Source organism: Eurytemora carolleeae, unplaced genomic scaffold (assembly GCF_000591075.1).
Source record: "Eurytemora carolleeae unplaced genomic scaffold, Eaff_2.0 scaffold143, whole genome shotgun sequence".
NCBI classification, from domain to species: Eukaryota; Metazoa; Arthropoda; class Copepoda; order Calanoida; family Temoridae; genus Eurytemora; species Eurytemora carolleeae.
In genome coordinates this window covers 1-20931 of record NW_019396656.1, presented here as the reverse complement: position 1 = coordinate 20931, position 20931 = coordinate 1, and the positions used below count along the sequence as shown (strand labels likewise).

At 32.4% G+C, this 20931-nt stretch overlaps 2 protein-coding genes and 1 long non-coding RNA gene across 3 annotated transcripts; 2 read left to right on the top strand and 1 right to left on the bottom strand.

Moving 5' to 3' along the window:
• The first annotated feature begins 1408 nt into the window (after nt 1–1408).
• On the top strand, nt 1409–2679 carry LOC111706977 (uncharacterized). The gene is made up of 3 exons (XR_002766352.1): nt 1409–1529; nt 1953–2048; nt 2619–2679. It is a non-coding gene; the product is annotated as an uncharacterized LOC111706977 (long non-coding RNA).
• An 802-nt stretch (nt 2680–3481) lies between these two features.
• Nucleotides 3482–10707, top strand: LOC111706979 (kelch-like protein 20). The gene is made up of 11 exons (XM_023479947.1): nt 3482–3581; nt 4700–4780; nt 5451–5510; nt 5898–5928; nt 6501–6572; nt 8074–8125; nt 8420–8560; nt 9063–9161; nt 9372–9485; nt 9929–9994; nt 10063–10707. Exons 1-11 carry the CDS (start codon nt 3516–3518, stop codon nt 10307–10309), a joined length of 1029 nt encoding a protein of 342 aa, XP_023335715.1. The 5' UTR covers nt 3482–3515; the 3' UTR covers nt 10310–10707.
• A 5570-nt stretch (nt 10708–16277) lies between these two features.
• LOC111706986 (phosphatidylcholine:ceramide cholinephosphotransferase 1) lies at nt 16278–20538 on the bottom strand. Its single transcript, XM_023479952.1, has 3 exons — nt 20431–20538; nt 18483–18627; nt 16278–17724 (listed from the first exon to the last, which is right to left on the bottom strand). Exons 1-3 carry the CDS (start codon nt 20447–20449, stop codon nt 17598–17600), a joined length of 291 nt encoding a protein of 96 aa, XP_023335720.1. The 5' UTR covers nt 20450–20538; the 3' UTR covers nt 16278–17597.
• Between the last annotated feature and the right edge of the window lie 393 nt (nt 20539–20931).

Genomic DNA, 20931 nt, shown 5'->3' with positions numbered 1-20931 from the left:
GTTGGAATCGAGAAAATGAGAATATTCAAAAGATACTGTCAGCATAGTTTCAAGTAAATATCCACAACGTACACTAAACCATTTTCTCAGCTAAAATTATTGAGACACCTTTTTTCTATTTATATAAAGGAATTGAGTCTTTGCCGGGCCACAAACTCAGATGTTCTAATCCTCATATCTTTGCAACCTTTGGTATTTTAAACTTAGACTATTCAATCCTTAGTTTAAATTTGAATTCTATGACATTGGGGTGCAAAATTAGAAGAATTAGAAATTAGGTTATGTGAAAACTGGAAAGACTCAATTTCTTTCTGATTTCCCAAACCTGTTTTACTATCTATAGAATCGCTAATTTATGCAGCAGATCACGGAAGAAAATTTTATAATTCTCTTTTCAAGAAAGGAAAAGACGATATTTGTGAATCGGTCATATTGCTACCCCTTAAATGGAGGCCGAGGGTACCTTAAAATTGGATCGACAGATCCTGTAACATTAATATTGCATGCGAAAGCAAGGTCAAGAATAATGAAATAATAATAAATCCCAATCTACTGGTCTAAATCTTAAAATTAGATCGACAGATCCTGTAACATGAATATTGCATGCGAAAGCAAGGTCAAGAATAATGAAATAATAATAAATCCCAATCTACTGGTCTAAACCTTAAAATTAGATCTACAGATCCTGTAACATTAATATTGCATGCGAAAACAAGGTCAAGAATAATGAAATAATAATAAATCCCAGTCTACTGGTCTAAATCTTAAAATTAGATCGACAGATCCTGCAACATGAATATTGCATGCGAAATTGATCTAAATCTTTTTAATAAAGTTGAAATTAATTATATTTAAAAAAGAATATTGTAAAATCTAATTGAAAGGACAGACGGAGAAAAGTAATTTAAATATAATTTACTCAAATTATTAAGCTTTTGACCTTGGTATTAATTATTTTTTTTAAACTTTTACTTTTTTTTTCTGATTATAACTAGATAATTAGAACTCATAGATGAAATATTATAATTGCACCCAGAGTTAGAAAACTAAAGCCGTAATTTCTGAGGTGACCCACTATTTCCAATGCACAACGATACCCTTAAAAACCTTTGTCTGATCGAGGAATAATAGTATTTAAAAAATACAAATAAATCTTCATTTAACATGTGGTATTGGGTTCCAAAGCTAAGGCTTTCTAACTTGATTACCAGGACTTCTAGTTCTAGGGGGNATTTTTATGGATAAATTTCAAAGATTTATCTACTATTCATATATTATCATGATTCTGGGCCAATTACTTTACATATACTAGTGTGTCTTAAATTTAAATTAATTAAGTAATTTATTTCAAGGATTTAAACCAAGCTTAAAAGTTATAACTTAAATTAAAGTTTGCTTAAGTCTTGGTTTATTACTTTACATGAATTATGTTCACATTATTAATATGAGTGTATAATTATAAGACTAGCCAGTTAGTAGCTCAAGCTAGGTCGGCCTTTCGACAACTTGCTTAGTCCCTTTTTCTGGAAGTAATTACTTACTTTTATTTTTTAAGCTTTAATAATGAATATACAGAAATGGGCAAGATACCTTCGAAAAAATAGATGTGTAAACTGTGGGGAGAATGAACGTTTTAGAGGGGTAGAGAGGAGGTAGAGAGGAGGTAGAGAGGAGGTAGAGAGGAGGTAGAGAGGGGGTAGAGAGGGGGTAGAGAGGGGGTAGAGAGGAGGTAGAGAGGGGGTAGAGAGGGGGTAGAGAGGGGGTAAAGAGGGGGTAGAAAGGGTGTAGAGAAGGGGTAGAGATATATAATATCAATGTACGTCTATTATCTACCAAAACATAGAATAGAAAAATTTCACCTATTTTCATTCTGAATTTATCACTAAATTTTTGATGAACAAACACACATATTTAGTAATATTTATACGTTAGTGATAAAATCTCTCTTTAAGGTTGAGAACTGTGGTGAGGATGCTAATGCATCCATGGAAAATATATCAATGCATGATTCTCATCTTCTTTCTTACACCTTTAATTGACGGGCAAAGGTTTATAATAATAATTTTTTCAAATATATGGTTAAGAAGATAAGAATCCAAAATTTCCCGGATTATTTTGGTTTTAATGGGGAATTTTTCAAACTTTGTTAATAAACTATGGATTATGTGAGGAAAAAAACAGTCCTAATCGGCCTTCAGCAGTTTGGACGTTGATTCGACACAAACAAAGAAACAGACACACAAATCAGATTTTTATTAAAGATAATTTTAGAAAAACTGTTACTACATTTAAAAAAAAATCCTGATTCATGATTTCTCACTTTACTACTTAATATGATTTAAGGCAACTCGGGCAAGGTATGATCTGACAAACAGAAAAACAGACAAACATGGCTACTAGTTTATGTATATCGATAATTAATTAGATCTTTAAAAACGGATATTTAAAACTTACACTTTTGATACAACAGAATTCATGGTTTGAAATATTAAAGGATTTAGGTTGCAAAAATGTACAGATTATACAATTAATAAGGGTTTGAGGAAAGTAATCAATAATCATTAGTTTCCTTTTAATAAACAGTTTTGATATTTTTGACATTTATGTTGTTTTCTTAGGTTATTTTCAAAGCGAGGAAAAATCTCCCAAAAAACCTGGGATCAGTCAATTCAGACGCAGGAACAATTAAATAAAGAACTTGGAAACATTAATAGAATTGTTTTACAGGGTTGACCTCATAGGACCAGACTTCACAGACGACTGTACAGAATGTTTTCAGAACTTAGAATTCTCTGCAGGGATAACTTTGTTTGATTCTCAAATATAAAAGTGTCCACAGTGGATATCAAGATCAAGAGTATTCATACAAAAATTATAATCTTTTTTTTTGTTCTCACATTTATGGCTTTAAACTTGTTACTTTGCTAAATCATTTAAAATACCATTGAATGCTATGTACAATTTCAGGGTTACCCGCAAACGATGAGAAATATCTAGACAAAATGAAAACTACTTTTACGACTTTGTGTCCTTGTAGCTCCTTTGATTTTTATTTTAAGCTTGAGCACGAGAAAAGCAAAGTACCTGTTCAAACTTTTTTTTCTACGCTGTGTAGTTTTAAATTTAGCTTTAAGGTAGTTGGAACTAGAGTAGCCCTAGATTCTTTATTTATCACAAGTAGTACAAAACTTCTTTATTTTCAACAGCCCGTTAATAACAGTATTGTTGACGGAAAACAGCAACACGCTAGACAAATCAGGATAATAGGCCAGTTAGGATTCTGGTGGGGGATGTTTATTTTCCCCGGACAATTCTTTCCCTTTGCGGGCTGAAAATTTGGTTTGGCTGTCTCCGACAGGAGATTCAAGTTGAAGACGACATTTAACAGAGGTCTTAAATTAATGGTTAACAAGTATATATGAATAAAAAAATTTATGATTGCTGGGTTACATTTTATTTATTGTATATTGAAGACCGACGAGCCTAATGCACTCGAATGTGGTGTAAGATGCAGAATGATGGCGGAAGGATGCAATGCATATACATATGATGCTGATACAAATTCCTGCTCTTCTGCTAAGGTAAGATGCAGAATTATGGCGGAAGGATGCAATGCATATACAAATGATGCTGATACAAACTCCTGCTCTGCTGCTAAGTTAAGATGCAGTATAAAGGATGCAATGCATATACATATGATGCTGATACAAACTCCTGCTCTGCTGCTAAGGTAAGATGCAGTGTAAAAGATGCAATGCATATACATAGGATGCTGATACAAACTTCTGCTCTGCTGCTAAGGTAAGATACAGAATGAAGAATAAAAGATGCTATGCATATACATATGATGCTGATACAAACTCCTGCTCTGCTGCTAAGGTAAGATGCAGAATGAAGAATAAAAGATGCAATGCATATACATATGATGCTGATACAAACTCCTGCTCTGCTGCTAAGGTAAGATGCAGAATAAAGTATGCAATGCAAATACATATGATGCTAATTACATCTGGAGATCTGGAGATTTCTGTTAAGAGAGTAACAACAGTTTTCTTGGTTAGTTTATGGGGAAAATGTCAAGGTTCATGTGACCTTAAAATATTGTAAATTTCAATCCAGTATTAATGTAATAAATACCAATTATAATGTTAAGGGCTTTGAGAGTAACATTGTATCTTTAAGAAATACTCTGTCTTTAGTAAGGCTTAACCTGGTAATTGAGCTTTAAATATTTAAACTCTTACAAAACATTTCTGTGTATTTAAGGTATTTCATTGTCTGAACCTTTAACATTTCAGCCTCTATGGACGAATAGTAGATAAAACTAGATTTATCCATCAAAATGTGCTTCAATTTTATCATTTGAGGTTTAAATCCTATAAATCATTGTTTATATGGTTAATTTGTTAATTCTACATTGATAAATTTATCATATGATGATAATGTTAAATCAGAAAACTTAAAAAGTTTCGGGTTTCCTAATAATCTCACGAAAACGTTTGAGTCAAACGTCTTTTTTCAGTCCAAACTACACAACAGAGTTTAAACGGAATTTTCTTAAACAGGGCTCGACAGGGATTTCTAGAAATTATGAAAGTAAACAAAATTCAAAAATAACCGTTGTGAATCAGACATGCCATGTTTTTTGTTTTTTTTTAATTGTATAGGGTCACTTGAAAAAACATCTAAATGTTCTAAGGTTGAGCTGCCCGGCCTAGTGTATATTGCCAAGGAAGAAGTAATATCTGTATTTATGGAACCTGAACTTTACAACCAGATGGTGAGTACCAGACATGTTTTCAGGGCTTTTAGGGCTTAGCAATGGTTCCGTGGAATCTTTGGTTTTCAGTTTTTTGCCTAAAAGGATGCTGAGAAACCACCCCACCCCCCCCCCAAAAAAAAAGTATTTTTTTATTTAACAAATGGGGTTTCCTTATGTGTATATTTTAATCTGACAGAAATATTAAATATGAAACATTCTATTGTTTAATCAGAAATTGGAATATTGACCAATTTCTTGGTAATCCACAATTTGGAAATTCCAATAAGATTGCGGTGTTGACTTTTTGAATTGGGAACTACTAAGATTGTTTTTACGAAAGTCTTAAAAGGAGTGTTCGCTAAGAGTTAAAGGGGGTCTGGATGATATCGAATTGAATTCGATATTGATCACTACTAATTTTACTTCTGTCTGTTGCGTGCATAAGGAGAAAAAGGTTAAAAACGACTTATACCGAAGAACGTTCGGACCAATGCAAATTCACAGAGATATGGTATTCCATTTAAATCATGAATAATTAAATTAAATTTAAAATGAATCATTTAGATGTTACAACAGATAATGTTTAATTCAAAACTTTTGCAACCACTGTCTTTAATTCCCATATTGTTTGGGACACCCTGTATGGTGTAATATATGGTAGATAATTCATTCAAACTTATATTTTCAGAATAACCTCCCTACAAGTACAAGTAATGCTACAACAGCTACCAATACTACTGATGCAACAGTAAGTTTTGTACATCGATTCTCAGAGAAATTCTGACTTTGTTCTTTTTTCTCTCTGAAAATTAATGCTCTTTTCGGCGCTAAGAATTTTCTCTCAATGTAATCATGCTTCAAGTAACTTTTGGTAAGTGAAAACCTTCCTTAACTTTCTTGACCACAGCGCTTGGCCCCTCCTTGAATTTTGTAAAAATGATGTAAAGCAAAATTGACCTTTTTTCGGTGTCCATAGCAAAAGTTACGCTGCAAAAAAACGCCGTACGGGCACGCCTTAATTTTCTCTTTGTATTTTTGAACATTTTCATGATTTTTCAAACGAAAAATAAAATAAAAATAGTTGAATTAAATGCAACTCAATGAAAGAATTGATACGTTAATGTATTTTTTTTAGGAAACAACCGGTATCTTCTTCATTGGAGATGGTAACTAATATTTTTATATCTTGTTAATCAATGCCTGGAAAGATATAAAAATTACAGCTCAATCTGATTATTATGATCAACAGTTCTCCAGCGAACGAAAACCTTTCGTATTTCGATAATATTTTCGCTAAAATTTTCGCTTTTTTTGTTGCAAAAAATGGAAAATTTTCGCTTACGATTTCCTTATTCCGCTGGAATCCCTAATTAAAACCCTTCCTGCAATATTAACTACTAGATTTCACCTTCAGAAGTACAATAAAAAATACAAAAAAAGTTTTACCCACATGTATCCTGGTCAGCGTTCATTCTGCACATCCAATATTATAAAATAAATACAACTCCCAAAAACATTAAAAAAACATTTTTTTACAACAAGTGTTTTGGGCGTAAGAAAGAAAAAGTTATAAATGTGACATTTTTTTAACTTCTCAATAATTTGGCCCAATTTAAACAATTTAATTAAAATTGCGTATCAAATATTTCCAGGAAAAATTATAAAAAACTAATCTTATATATGTGAAATAAATTCTTTTTCTTTTAAAGAAAAAAACATGAAACTAAAAATTATTTAGGAACAAGCTCTGATCAGATTTATGGATGCAAAGCTAAATTACCCGTAACTGTGGGACTGTTCTCACGAGGAGGTAAAAATTAATGGATTTTATCTCAAAGGAACAGAGTTTTTGGCACAGACTCAAATTGTCTAATCCCTATATCTTTACAATCTGATGATGTAAACCTTTGATATTTCAAACTTAGATTATTTGGTCAAACAGAAATCATAATTTGAAATATCAAAGGTCTACGGCATCGGGTTGCAAAGATAAAGAGATTAAAACAGTACAGTTTGTGACAAAAATTCAGTTTTTTTTCAAGACTTTTATTTCTGGTTTACAGAGACTGTCGGTGTATATTCAATTGACCCTCTATTTTAATCAAAAGATGGACATGCAGGCATGCAGGCATGCATGATTCACAATTTTCCTTTAAAACTCTTATCTAAGTAACAGTGGGAAAGGTATTGTCCATTTTCTGTCTTGAAACGTGTTAAACTGTCACATTTATTTTCGGTAGCACTAATCCTTAAATGTCTTGAGCAAAGAAACTTCAATTGGTATTCATTTTTGTTAAAAAAGGATATCTTAGTCATCCATGACAAGGTATTATTGTAAATAGATAAATAATCCCTTGAAATTACAGCTACAGTCCCTTTAACGGGGAATTTACTGTTTTTTTCTATTATTATTGTTCATGACTTTTTTGCACTAAAGAACCTGTCAAATCATTCGTTGGGATGTTTAGAAAGATGAAAATTTCCCTGTATGATAATTGAAGGACTGCAGTATGGTTTTGGTGAATTATATTGACGTACTAAGCCTAGGGGTGTCAGAAATGATTTTTTTTGCATTTTTTTGAAAACGTCCAATAAATCTAAAAAAGTTTAATTTTGATAAAACATTTTGTTCTGGATGATAACAAATATCTATCTAAAACTTTCTTAAACCGGCATATTTTTTCTATATTCATTTAGTTATGAGTTTGAGTTAAAATAAGTATTAATAAATATTGCTTTATATCGAGTAGATATCCTTATACATATCGATGTGAAACCTTTCAGAAAGTAGGAAAGATTCTGCAGAAAAAAGTTGCCAAACCAAACAGAATTTTTATTTTGAACAAAAATATTTAGNCTTTTAACAATAATTTTAGATTTTCTATAAAATGATATTCCAGGGCCCAACAGGTTATATAGCATAAATATGTGAAGTACACCTGCAGTATGGAAACAGTACAGCAAAATGGCCGTATTACACTTTTTTCCAGTAAATTCCTCTCTGTATATTTTATTCTTTATGCTTTCAACCCACTTAAGTTTTAAACCAGGCTAAAAACCTTCCCGCTGTTCTATTGAGGTCCATGTTAAAATATTGAGGCAAATCGGTTCAGGGGAAAATGTTTTAATTGGTAAATAAAAACAGACAGACAGCAAAAAATAAATGGCTACATAGATAATACTTTATAATATAATGTTGTGCAGTGCCAGTGTTCATTAATGAATCATAAATTAGAATTCAAGATTTAAGATACATTTATGTGTTCATCATTTAATTTATTAATAGTACTTTATTTATCTGATGTATGCAGGAGTTACAGTTTTAAATGGAAACACCTACATCTACAATTCTGCTGATAACAAGTGATTATAATTTAATCTTAGAAAGTTCTCTTTTCAGTTTTCTACAATTATAAGTTCATAAATGTTGTTTTTAAAACCGCCTTTTTTGTACATACTAAAATTCAGAGATTTTTCTATAAGCAATGATTGATTTCCAATTATTTCAAAAATTAACAACTTTCTTTAGCGAAATATTTCAATTATAATCAGCCATGTCATGTGAGATACCAGAAAACTTTAGTTCGATTGGTTTACCCGTTTGGACGTTTTTTGGATTCAAGTTTTGACCTGCCAGTTAAAAGATTTGTTGTTCAGATGTTACTCTGGTAGTCTTGAAACTTCAGAAGCCTGGGCGGAGACAACTGATTGCTTATCTTTGAACAGATTAAGGCCGACTATGACTGCATTGGGAAACTTTATTCTGGTCTTGGGTGGCCGTTTAAATAATCTAGTCTAGTAAGTTTTCATCAAATGATAAAAACTATAATGATTATGAATATACATTTTTATATATGTATTGCCATTGCTGGAAAATTGTAATCATTAGTGAAAACTTTTTGAGTAAACACCCATGACCCAGCCGACCCACCTACCCAGTACCCATATTTAAAGTGCCTTGACGGTTCATGACATGATTCACTTTGGTAGTGTTATTATTCCAATCTTTTTAAAACCCCTTTCTTTTTAAGAGGGTGTCCCAATAAACATGGGAATTAAGAGACAACTGAAAAATTATCTTTTATTTTCGATATTTAATAAATGAAAAAGAGTGTTTCAAATGAAGACTGACCATCTTCTGAGCTTTTGAAAATGTGGTCTGCCTTCTTTTTAGCTTCAAAATTATTAACTTTTTTAACTGGTATGTTAAGAAATTGTGTTTACTTAATATTGCCACGCGGAACAAACAGTTTAAAAGTCGTCACTTAATTCCCATGTTTATTGGGACACCCTGTAATAGTTATGAAGAGATTGAACGGTATGATGAAAAGAACGGCTGGACAACTCTAACCAACAAACTTACTAGTGGAAGATACCTCCAATGTTCTGTAGCAATAAGGTAATTTTTACATTTGTGAAACATTTTTAAGAATAGAATTATACCAATTTATGTAACAGCTTGAACTATCTTCTTTATAATCTTTATACTGTAGGTACTTAATGTTTTTAGACAAAAAGTGCAAAAAGGGTGATAAAAAATGTTATGTCCATTTATTCCCCCCCCCCCCATAATTCTTCAAAATATATACCCCTCAATTCTTTAATTTAGCAAAACTGAAATGATAGTACTTGGAGGATTTAATGGAGCATTTATGTCTACAGTGGAGAACTATGATGTTGATGGACAATTGGTTGATACACTGCCAAGCATGAATCAAGCAAGGTGAACAATTTATTCAACTGCATGTTAGGATATTTTGGCGATTATTTCTTTATTCAAGTTAAATGTGTATGTTGCTTATTAATGGGTTCGTCTTAGACCAGAAGGGTTGGTGGTAACTTTTCAAAATGAAACCCTTCATAAAAATGCAAACAATAAGGCATAAAAAAGCAAAATAATATTATTATTATCTATTATATCCATTAGCTTGGGATATCTTTTGCGAAGAACAGTTATAGATCATTTACATTCCAAGTTTTTTTATTTTGAATATTCCTGCAATAAGCAATTTCCTTGCTTCCATTTTTCATTCAAAACCAATTTTTAAAAGTTGGATTTTAACAATTAAAATTTATAAACTATTAATAAAAAAATACAACAGTTATATTTGTAAACCCTGTTTACACACATGTCGATACAAAAATCAAATTTTAAAAGTTGTTTAGATCTGGTTGTGGATGTACTTTTTATAATGAAGAACTTTATGCAGCAGGAGGGAGCTTTACCGCTACGTAAGAACACATTTTTTCAATTTCTATAATTGTAACAATTAAAAATATCAATCCATTCTAACTCTTAGAACTCTGTCTGATGTGGAGGTTTTCAACATGAAGAAAAAGTCATGGAAAACAATCAGCAAGATGAATACCGCAAGATATTTCCTCAGTCTCCACGTGTACCAGGATCAGCTGATGGCATTTGGAGGAAATGGAGATGGTACTAAAACAATTGAAATATACAGAAACCAAACATGGGAAAACTCTCAAAATTCTCTTGAGGACGATTTTGATTTTGGAGTTTCAGTTGAAATAAAATGTCCAGCCTGAAATTGAGTTTCAACGAACTTAAACATTTTAATACTCTCTAATTTTCTCCAAAACTTAACTCTCTTGTAATGAGGAATTTGAAGGCTAGTCATAAATATCTTATTGAACCACTTCACTGTCCCAGTCCTCTCACCATGCTCTGCAAGTTTAATCTATTCATTGACTTCTTCATAGGAAAAATATTAATGGCTAATGTATTTTAGATTAAATAGAATTGACAAAGAAATTAAAAAAATTTCAAGATATTTAGAGAAATAGACATGAAAGAGAAATGGAGGATTTCATATATCAATAAGATAGTTTTGACCAAGCTTAGTTTGGTAATATTATTATTTTTCTCTGCTAAACTTATTGTACCAATTTATTGCGTTTTGCACATTAAACTCCTATTTCCTGTATTTATTTATTTATTTATTTATTTATTACACGTGTTTACCTTAACCATTTATCTAAAGAATCTAAATTGTGTATGTTTGAGAAATAAATATATTAGATTGCAACTGAAAATCATATTTTTAAGTGTTAAATCAGAGGAAATTCGTAGTATAAACTAAATTTTGTGACTTGCTAAAATGTTGATTGAAAATAAAATGTCGTCTTACTTCAGAAACAACGGAGAAATTATCATATAATCAAACACTTGAAACACGAAGTTATCTTGTATGATGAATACTATTACAATAAGTAAATAGTAACTAGGACTAAGTCCTAGAGGTGGGCAGAACAATACATCCCGATCAACACTATGTTATGGTCGACAGCTCTCGGCTCGTCATGGCTCACAACTCTGGCTCATCAAAATCCAAAACCCAAAATCATAAATTGTTCTTAGGGATGTTAACGTTTTCTTTTTTTTGAAAAACGATCGTTTCGTTATAAAAAAGGCGACAAAAAATCAAAAACGAAAGATCGTTTTTTAAAAAGTTCGTTTTTTAAAATTGTCGTTTTTATAAAACTCGTCGTTTCGTTAACGAAAATGATTGAAAAACGAAGCAAAAAACGATCGTTTAACGATCGTTTTCAAAAACGATTAACAACCCTACTTGTTCATTCCTCTCTAAAACTTTCCTAATATGATCATCCTTGGTTTTAAGTGTCCATACTTCATATGGAATATATAATCTAAGAAAAAAATAAAAATATAAAATATTTAAATTTCTTTTTTTTAACAAAAAACAATAAATAAACAATTTTGAAAAATTAAATTATAAATGAGCCAGGTGCTTTGCCATGAAACACCTGAACACTCAATCAAGTGTTCGATTGTTTCCAGATGGGTAAAAAATGCATCATGAGTGTTTGAAACAGATCCACCTTTACAAATTGCGTTAGTTTAAAGATAATGAAATTTTATCAGTTTTTAAATAGCCCAGAATCAACATTTTCAAAATTCAAACATTGATTTTATATTTCAACTAAAAGATGACTTAATTTTAACAGTTTTGAAAATTCACACCACTAATAAATTATATTAAAAATAAGAATTTGAACCTTTCATTGATTTTTAAATTCACCTTGTAGAAGAAAGAGCAAATTTAGGTTTAAAAATACCGATGTGAGTCAGGCATCCTTTTTTTAATGCTGGCATGGTCACAATTAAAATTAAAACGACAGTCCAATTTAGACGCATGCGGCTTATTCGCGTAGTCAAAGGTGATTCATGACTTTGTGTCCACTTATAATACATTTGACATATTAATGTTTTACAAAGGTTAACTTGTAATGGTCTTCAGATATCTTGCTTTTGGATTACACTTGCATAACGAACATAACCTCCCTTACAAATACGTTAAGGTGTGTTTTTATATTGTTTGCTTCAATGGCAACATACTAGGATTTAAAACAGATATGATTGGTTTTAAATTAAATCTTTAGAAAACTTTCTACAGTTGCATAATGTTCACATTCATAACAAGGGTAAACCGCAGCAAGTTGATGGGAGGACTTCATCTAACTTGACCTTTGTTCGATTCCCCAGAGTCCCACACTTTGACCTTGCAAGGCTATCTTCCTCCTTCATGTTTACTTTCGTCGTGTCTCTTCAAATCACTTGCATCAAGTTGCAGCATGTTCACAATAAAGACAGGGATATCTCACTCCTTCATGTTTCCTTTCGACGTGTCTCTTCAAATCACTTGCTCTATTAGCAGCATATTCACAATAAAGACAGGGATATCTCACTCCTTCATGTTTACTTTCGACGTGTCTCTTCAAATCACTTGCTCTAGTTGCAGCATATTCACAATAAAGACAAGGGATATCTCACTCCTTCATGTTTCCTTTCGACGTGTCTCTTCAAATCACTTGCTCTAGTAGCAGCATATTCACAATAAAGACAGGGATATCTCACTCCTTCATGTTTACTTTCGACGTGTCTCTTCAAATCACTTGCTCTAGTTGCAGCATGATTCACAATAAAGACAGGGATATCTCACTCCTTCATGTTTACTTTCGACGTGTCTCTTCAAATCACTTGCTCTAGTTGCAGCATGTTCACAATAAAGACAGGGATATCTCCCTCCTTCATGTTTACTTTCGTCGTGTCTCTTCAAATCACTTGCATCAAGTTGCAGCATGTTCACAATAAAGACAGGAATATCTCACTCCTTCATGTTTCCTTTCGACGTGTCTCTTCAAATCACTTGCTCTAGTAGCAGCATATTCACAATAAAGACAGGAATATCTCACTCCTTCATGTTAACTTTCGACATGAATCTTCAGATTTTGTTTTTAAGACTTGCTGTAAATTTACATTCAGAACACGGATATCGCACACCTTTATGCATGAAACTTCAGATTCTTGGCTGTAGTTGCAGCAAATTCACACAAAGAGCAAGGATATCTCTCTCCTTCATGTTTATTTTCGACGTGTCTCTTCAAATCACTTGCTCTAGTTGCAGCATATTCATAATTAAGACAGGGATATCTCACTCCTTCATGTATACTTTCGACATGAACCATCAGCCTATTAGCTGTGCTTGTAGTATAATCACATTTAGAACAGGAATATATCACTCCATTACGTTTGCTTTCAACATGTATCTTTAAATATGTAGCTGTAGTTCCAGCAAACTCACATTCCGAGCAAGGATATCTAACTCCTTGATGTTTATTTTCGACATGAACCTTTAGATTGCTTGCTGTAGTTGCAGCATGCTCACAATAAGAACAAGGATATCTCACTCCTTCATGTTTACTTGCAACATGAATCTTCAGATCACCTGGTCTAGCAGCAGTGTACTGACATTCAGAGCATGAATACCTAACTCCTTCATGTTTTTTTTTATATGTACCTTCAGAGAACTGGCTGTTGTAGCGGTATAATCACATCCATAACATAGATGTTTATTACTTTCATGTTTTCTCTCAACTCGTCTTTTCAAAAGACAAGGTCTAGTTGCAACATCCTCACAATCATTCCAAGAATATCCCCTTTCTTGCCTCTTGGTTCTCTTTGGCTCTGATTGCAGAGGATCCAATTGTTGATTGATGTTTTCTCCTGAATAGTTAGAATAAAAATATTATATAACTTGAACAAAATTTAATTAGAGGTAGTTAAATTTTGAAAAGAAATTATTTAGGCGACCTTTGACTGGGATCCAGCCGACTAATTTCACTTTTCTTATAGTTCCAAAATTATTTGGAAATATTCCTGATCAAACCAAATCATAGTTTTGGAGTGCTCAACTTCTTCCATTTCAATCCTAAAGGGAATTCACTAAATAAAAAGGATATATATGGCCTTGCATCAAGAGGTTTTAAAAAGTCGAATAGTCGGAGCTGGAGCAAAATCTTAATCGAGAAAAAGTGCTTTTGGGTTTTTATTCTTCATTTCCCTTTATTTTTTTAGGGGGGGGGGGGGGTAAATAATTTTTCCATGATTCATGTCATAACCTGTAACAGAGTTGAGAAAGTAAGGGAATTCACTAAATAAAAAGGATATATATGGCCTTGCATCAAGAGGTTTTAAAAAGTCGAATAGTCGGAGCTGGAGCAAAATCTTAATCGAGAAAAAGTGCTTTTGGGTTTTTATTCTTCATTTCCCTTTATTTTTTTAGGGGGGGGGGGGGGTAAATAATTTTTCCATGATTCATGTCATAACCTGTAACAGAGTTGAGAAAGTAAGATATTTAATCCTGCTATGAATATGACCTAGGTCGACAAGAGGGGGTACAGGATCAACAGGTTAAAACTATGTTAATATTATAGAAGAAAACTCCAGGGAAAGAAACTCCCTTCAAGGCTCTTGTGGGCATTATATCATAACCTATACCAGCATCCAAATTATCACCCTATAGAAGTAATTATTTTTATTATTATTATTATTATTAAATGACAACTCGTCGTTCAGTGAAGTAAAGAACTTCATTCAGAGTATGCTTTATCAGAGGCGAAATCAGGCTCAGCTCAGCCCTCCCCCCCCCTGGATCAGTGAAATCTATGATTTACATGGGCGTTTTTGGGCCCCAACAGGTGCTAAGGCCCTCCTGAACAGAAACGAATGTACGCCCCTTTTATTTTCTTTTCTATGAAACTTATCATAAAATTTTACCTTTCATTCCAACAGGTTCCATCTTAATATTTTCTTCTTCGCCATCAACATATATAGTACATGTGTTCTCTAGAGTAGGGGGAGTAATTGGTTCCTCTTTGAAAACTATATTCTTTTCTTTCTGTTCATCAAACTCACATTCAGGACAAAGATATCTTCCTTTTGCAGGTCTATTCTTTGCATTATGTGCATCATATACTATATATGTATCATCTATAAATATCCTTTTACAGTAGAGTTTTATTTTTGGATAAATACTACTTTCTCGTCCTTAATATTCTCTGCCAATCTTTCTGAACAGGTTTTTTTTTGGTGATTATTAGGCAAAAAAACGATGGTCATATTTCATCCTTATAAATGTATCCGTGTATTAATTTTTCTTTTAAAGGTTTGTTCGGTTTGTCATTTGGATGTTAACAGTTAGGACTAATTTATGTAAACAGTGAATATCGAATTCAATGTTTAATCTCGTTTTTTTTGTTAACCTTTACTAATAAACCAGCATGGTAAATCCTACCCAGATAGAGGTGAAGGGGACTTTGATCATGGGACGAATAACTAAATTAAAGATATGGAAAGGTCTAGTATTTATAGATTCTCAAGTGCCGACAGAGGATATCAAGCTCAATCGATCAGGATTCTGAGCTTAAAACTTTAGAATAGTGGATATTGAGATTAATGCCTGATCCTCTCTTTGTCTTAATATCGAGACTAACCTAATCTTGTGCTTGTATCCAGAAAAGTGTATAAATCCAACCAATCAGAGGATATGAAGTAGATAAATTTAAAATTTTGCGCGCCATTTATGATCATATACAGAAACAGGAGGAACTCTCTAAATTAACAAAACCGGGTTTTTGATTTTTCTCTACTAAATCCAAAAAAGAACAGTTTAAGAAGAAATCAAAATTGTGTTTCATTGAATACTTAGATTAAGTAATCAGGATTAAGGATATCTCATTCTTAAGTTTTCATAAGTCTGAAAAAAGCCGCTACAAATCTGGAGAGTCACTTTAAATAAGTCAACACCGCCTTTAAAAACTCTGAGCGTACTTTCAGGTGACCATACATGCAATACCCGATTTAAAACGGTACCCTCGAAAGCTGTGAATTAAGATTTAAAATTTTCTTCCTGTTTAAATTCATTCCACTTTCGGTTTCTCTGTGAAAGTGACTTGGATATTTCTTGTGTATAATAAGAATTGAGAAGAAATTTACAGAAATAAACACCTTAAATCAGAAAAACGACGATATCTTCCACATTCTTCATCAGATTAAGGTTTCAAGTGTACCGTTGTAATTTGGACATTGCCATCATTGCATGGAGTTATACTTGAAATTACGCATATAGTCCCTTTAAGGCTGAAATGGAATTCTCTACTCTTCTTTTGTCTATTTCTAGCAGAAACCGGAAAATCAAGGACATTAAGTCAGAATATAATTTATTTCTATATTCGAATTCAACTCAAAATGCTTTTCAACGATCTATCACAGAGATTTTAATTTCTAAAATTTTAGATTTCTAACAATTCTTTTTCCAGAGTCTCAAAAAGATTAAGAGGGATTTTAATCTTTGAAACATAATACAGCTGAAATTATCAGGTTTGATTATTAATTAATCCGTAAAATTTTATTTTGATTGCTGGGATCAAAAAATAGTATGTTTAATACATATATTATTATAAATCTTTGCTATTGATTAAAAAATATTTGCTAAAAATTAAGATGCTATAACATCCCTTTAAAATAAACTTCTGACTCTGTTAACTTGGGTTTAGACCCAAACTGAAAACTAAAAAATACAAGTAAGTTCCCTGGAACAACTACTGGTGAATAAATATTTAAATCAAACATTTGTTTCAATATAGGATTTAGGATTCAGATCAATCAATTAATATTGCTAAAAAAATAATCAGCAAAAACATAAATACATTTTATATCTTTACAAATTGGAAAATGTCGGGTTTAAAGCCAAAGGCTAAAAATATCTAAAAGAAAACATAACATTTTTTAACGTTTTTAAAAACTTACTGATTTATGAAATTTGAAAAAAAATAAACATCTACAACTTTTGTTAACTGTACACTATACAGTTTGCGTGCAAAGTAATGTACACCGTACATGGTTGTACAATGTGAACACACAGCCGAACTTTTGAAAAACTCAATTTTGAAATTGTTGTCAATGAAATTATTGATATGAATATAAATATAAATACAACTTTTTTCGGACATGGATTAAATCCTGTTTTTAAACATTGAAATTCATCAATAAATGGTACTTTTTTCTTAATCAAACTGCCTGGTCACGTGATGCAGAGCCCAGTCACGTGATGCAGAGCCCGGTCACGTGATGCTTGTATTTCAAGGCAGTTAAGAAAGCAACGTATTCTGAAGCTAAAGCGGTAAATTCCTCAGTAATTATTCAGTTTAAAAGAGGAACTCAGATATTCAATTTAAAGCTCTAACGTAGCATTCTTTGGAACACCCTAACGTGCACAGCGTAGGGCGCATGCGCGCACTGTAATGGAATAAGTTTAATATTGAGACTCATCGGAAAGTAACAAACGGTTTCGTTTGGTTCGAATCCACTCTTTTACTGTCTTTGTAATTGTGGAAATACTGTTAAAGCTTCGAATACAACTTTACAAGGTTAAAAGGTCAAAATATTCCTCGATATTTCGAGTCGCCAAGACAAGAGGCTGAACTCGACCTCCACTAACGGAGTATTTAATGGTTAGGGTTCCGCCGTGCTTTCTTGATTCCGCCGTCGGAAACAGGATTTTAGATAATTCTTCACCCGCCGTGGTAAAGGTATACTGTATTTACGGGGGAGAGGAGTTGTGATCTTGCTTTCAAAATATCTGAAAAAAAAAAATAATATATTTTTTTAACAAAACTTAGAGAATAATTTCCAACTGAAGAAAAATATATTTCTGAATAAAACACTCGTCATTCCCAGATTACTGAGTGTTTAAAACTTAATAGACCTAGGCAATTTTTCCCAGACAGCAACTTTACAATTAACAAATCAAATTCACAAGCGACAACTTCAAAAAATATACAAATTCAAAAAGTTTGAGGGGAGCCCCCCCCCCACACCAAAAAAAATACATGTTATTGCAGTGCTGTAACCTAATTTTCCCTTCTAAGTTCACAGAATTTTTTTTGAAGGAGAGATAAAGTAGTACTTGCAAGATGATGGAACTGTAAGTGTACCTTTAAAATATCTTATACTTGTGCCTGATATCCAAGAAGCCAATGTTTTGAATTTACAGTTTAAAGTTTGCCCCTCCCCCCCTCTAGGAGCTCCTAGGCTAGGGAGGGGGGTAGGGGGGGGGGAATTAAATAAGCCCTGAAGTAGTAAAGAATTACAAAAAGTAAAATTACAATATAAAAGAATGGATACAAATTTTCAATAACAGACAATTTCGTAAAATGAATACCATAACCCATAAANAGGGGGGGGGGGCAACACAATTTTTGTCCCACCTCTATATTTATTTCTGTGAACGCCCTAGAAAGTGGGATATTAAACACTTGGTGAAGTTGCCATTTTAAAATCTGGCAATAGAGATAAAAAGATTTAGACAGATTTATATATTGTTGAAGATTTTACTACCTGAAAATGAGCCACCACCACATTTGATCGAAGAAATTATGCGCGCCTCTAGTTTTGAGGATATTATTGTGGGCCAGTGTGTGATATATCCACCACATTCTTGTGGTTACATAGTAGGCCAGGATACAATCAATAGAGTAGTGTCCTAAATACATAGATTTAGAATAGTGTGGTTCAACTAGGTCTTGTGGTTGGTAGGACAAAAAACAGCTATGACTTAAAGGGACAGATCGGCAATGTAAGGTAGTTAAACTGAGTATGCAGTGTGTGGACAAATTCTTTAAGATTCATTTTAGACATATACCACTTTTTAAAGATCTGAGCGCAAAGTCGACGTTCAAAATCGTACTTTTGGGTGGATACATGTTCAGAATTGTTTTTTAATTATTAAATTACGTAATGTAAACAAATTTCTACAGTAAACTAATTAGTTGTTTAAGAACAGATTAGTTACTATAATCTCTCTTTAATCACAAAGATTTCCTGTAGGTTTTCTGGAATTTTTATTAAAAAGACGACATTTGAAGAATTAAGAAATCTGCGAACAAATTCATAGAAAATAAGAAATTCAATATAATCATGAAAAAGAAAATAATTAATTCTAACTTCGATTTAATGACAAATTTGTTTTGAGAAATATGTTCATAAACATATTTTTAGTTTACTATAGAATTTTTACTATATTTTTCGTCGTCGTTATTTAACAATTAAAAAAACGATTCTGAAAACGTACCCACCCAAATTCATAATTTTGAGCATCAACTTTGCGCTCAAACGCCACAACACTGTATACTCTGTTTAACACCTTACATAGCCGATCTGTCCCTTTAATAATAACCGTTTATGTTTTGTATCATCAAGACAGAAACAGATTTCAAGAACTGAAAAGGATATACCCACTACCCAGACCGAAATATATTTTTTTAAAGCGTAGATAACATCTGATTTATTTATTTTCTTGATGTGATTTAATAAACATCAACGTCAATTTTAAATTGAAAATGCGATAAAAAGGAAATGATTAATTCTAACTTCGATTTATTGACAAATTTCTTTTGAGAAATATGTTCCTAAAAAGGATATACCCAGACCGAAAAATATTTTCAAAAAAAGCGTAGATAACATCTGATTTATTTATTTTCTTGATGTGATTTTAACAAACATCAACGTAAATTTTAAATTGAACATGCGACATTAAAAGTATTATTTACCAATTGGACATTACAAATAAAACACCATTTTAGGAATAAGAAAAAAACAAGAACCCTGTATATCCAGGGGGGGGGGCCTTCACATTTTTTCTTTTACGGGGGTTCATATGAAGAGAAATTAAAAGAAGTCAAGATGACCAGCCTGGAGGAGCGCAGACAGAGAGGAGATGAAATCCAAACATGGAAAATTCTGAATGGTAAAGACCAGGTGCAGGAAAACCACTGGTTTCAGAGATATACTGAAAACCAAGGACTTGAAACAAGGCTGTTCTCTAACTCATGAGATCTTAGACACAAACCCTTAAAAGTTCTTATGATGTGAGAGTACCAAAAATATGGAATGACATTCCTAAGGAAGTGAGATCTGTAGTGAAAATTGATCAACTGAAAAACAAATATGATGAATTTATAAGTCCTAGATCTCAGTATGTTAACAAGTAATAGGAGTATGGAGACCATAACATGGCCAAGCACGTGGCTCTCTTTGCATGACTACTTCAAGTAATCAAGTAATCAAGGGGGTAGGAGGGGGGTGGGTCTGAAAACTCCCTGGATTTCACTAAGGGCACAATATCCCCCCTCCTGTATACGCCTCTGGTATAATGGTTACAGAGTTACGTCTGTAAATGGTACAGCGTTTACACTGATATCTTATTTTTCCTCTTTACAGAAACTCTTAGCAATTAAACCTAGATCGCCGTCAAAATTAATGAACAATCCCTTTAAGCTTTATTTACCTCTAGCAATGAGAAGCATGATAATCCCTGTCAGACTAACGAAGAACGAAGCCCAGTGAAGAATAATAAACCGTCGAGGGGAATCTGAAAATAGTCAAAATTAAAATAATTAAAATAATTAAAATGATAAAATTTTAAATTCAAAATTAAAGTACTTAAATCAAAATCACAATTAAAATTATTTGAATATTTGACCGTACACAAATAACAAAACTTTCTTTTACGCAAACCTGACTTAAAGATGTTTTAACTTCTTAAATTAACGGGGGAGGGGGGGGTCTTGGGGTTTTCTACCCCTAATAACAACTGAAAAAATGGTAACAAAAACAATGTTCTCTAGAATTCAAATAATTTAGTCTACACTGGTGTAAAATGTTTATTTTCTTTAAAAACATTCCACCTTCCTCTTTAGAATTATCCCCCCCAGATGTTAGGTATTTTTTCGCCCAAGTGGAAAATATAGATTGTTCCTATAAAAAATATTGAATTTTTGTGTAAATT

Coding starts and splice junctions, on each gene's coding strand:
- LOC111706986 (XM_023479952.1), bottom strand. Junction 17,725..18,482: donor TGGTGGTGGCTCATTTTCAG/GTAGTAAAATCT, acceptor TTTTTTTTTCAG/ATATTTTGAAAGCAAGATCA.
- LOC111706979 (XM_023479947.1), top strand. CDS start 3,516: ATGATGGCGGAAGGATGCAATGCATATACATATGATGCTGATACAAAT. Junction 8,126..8,419: donor TACAATTCTGCTGATAACAA/GTGATTATAATT, acceptor TTTGTTGTTCAG/ATGTTACTCTGGTAGTCTTG. Junction 8,561..9,062: donor CGTTTAAATAATCTAGTCTA/GTAAGTTTTCAT, acceptor ACCCTGTAATAG/TTATGAAGAGATTGAACGGT.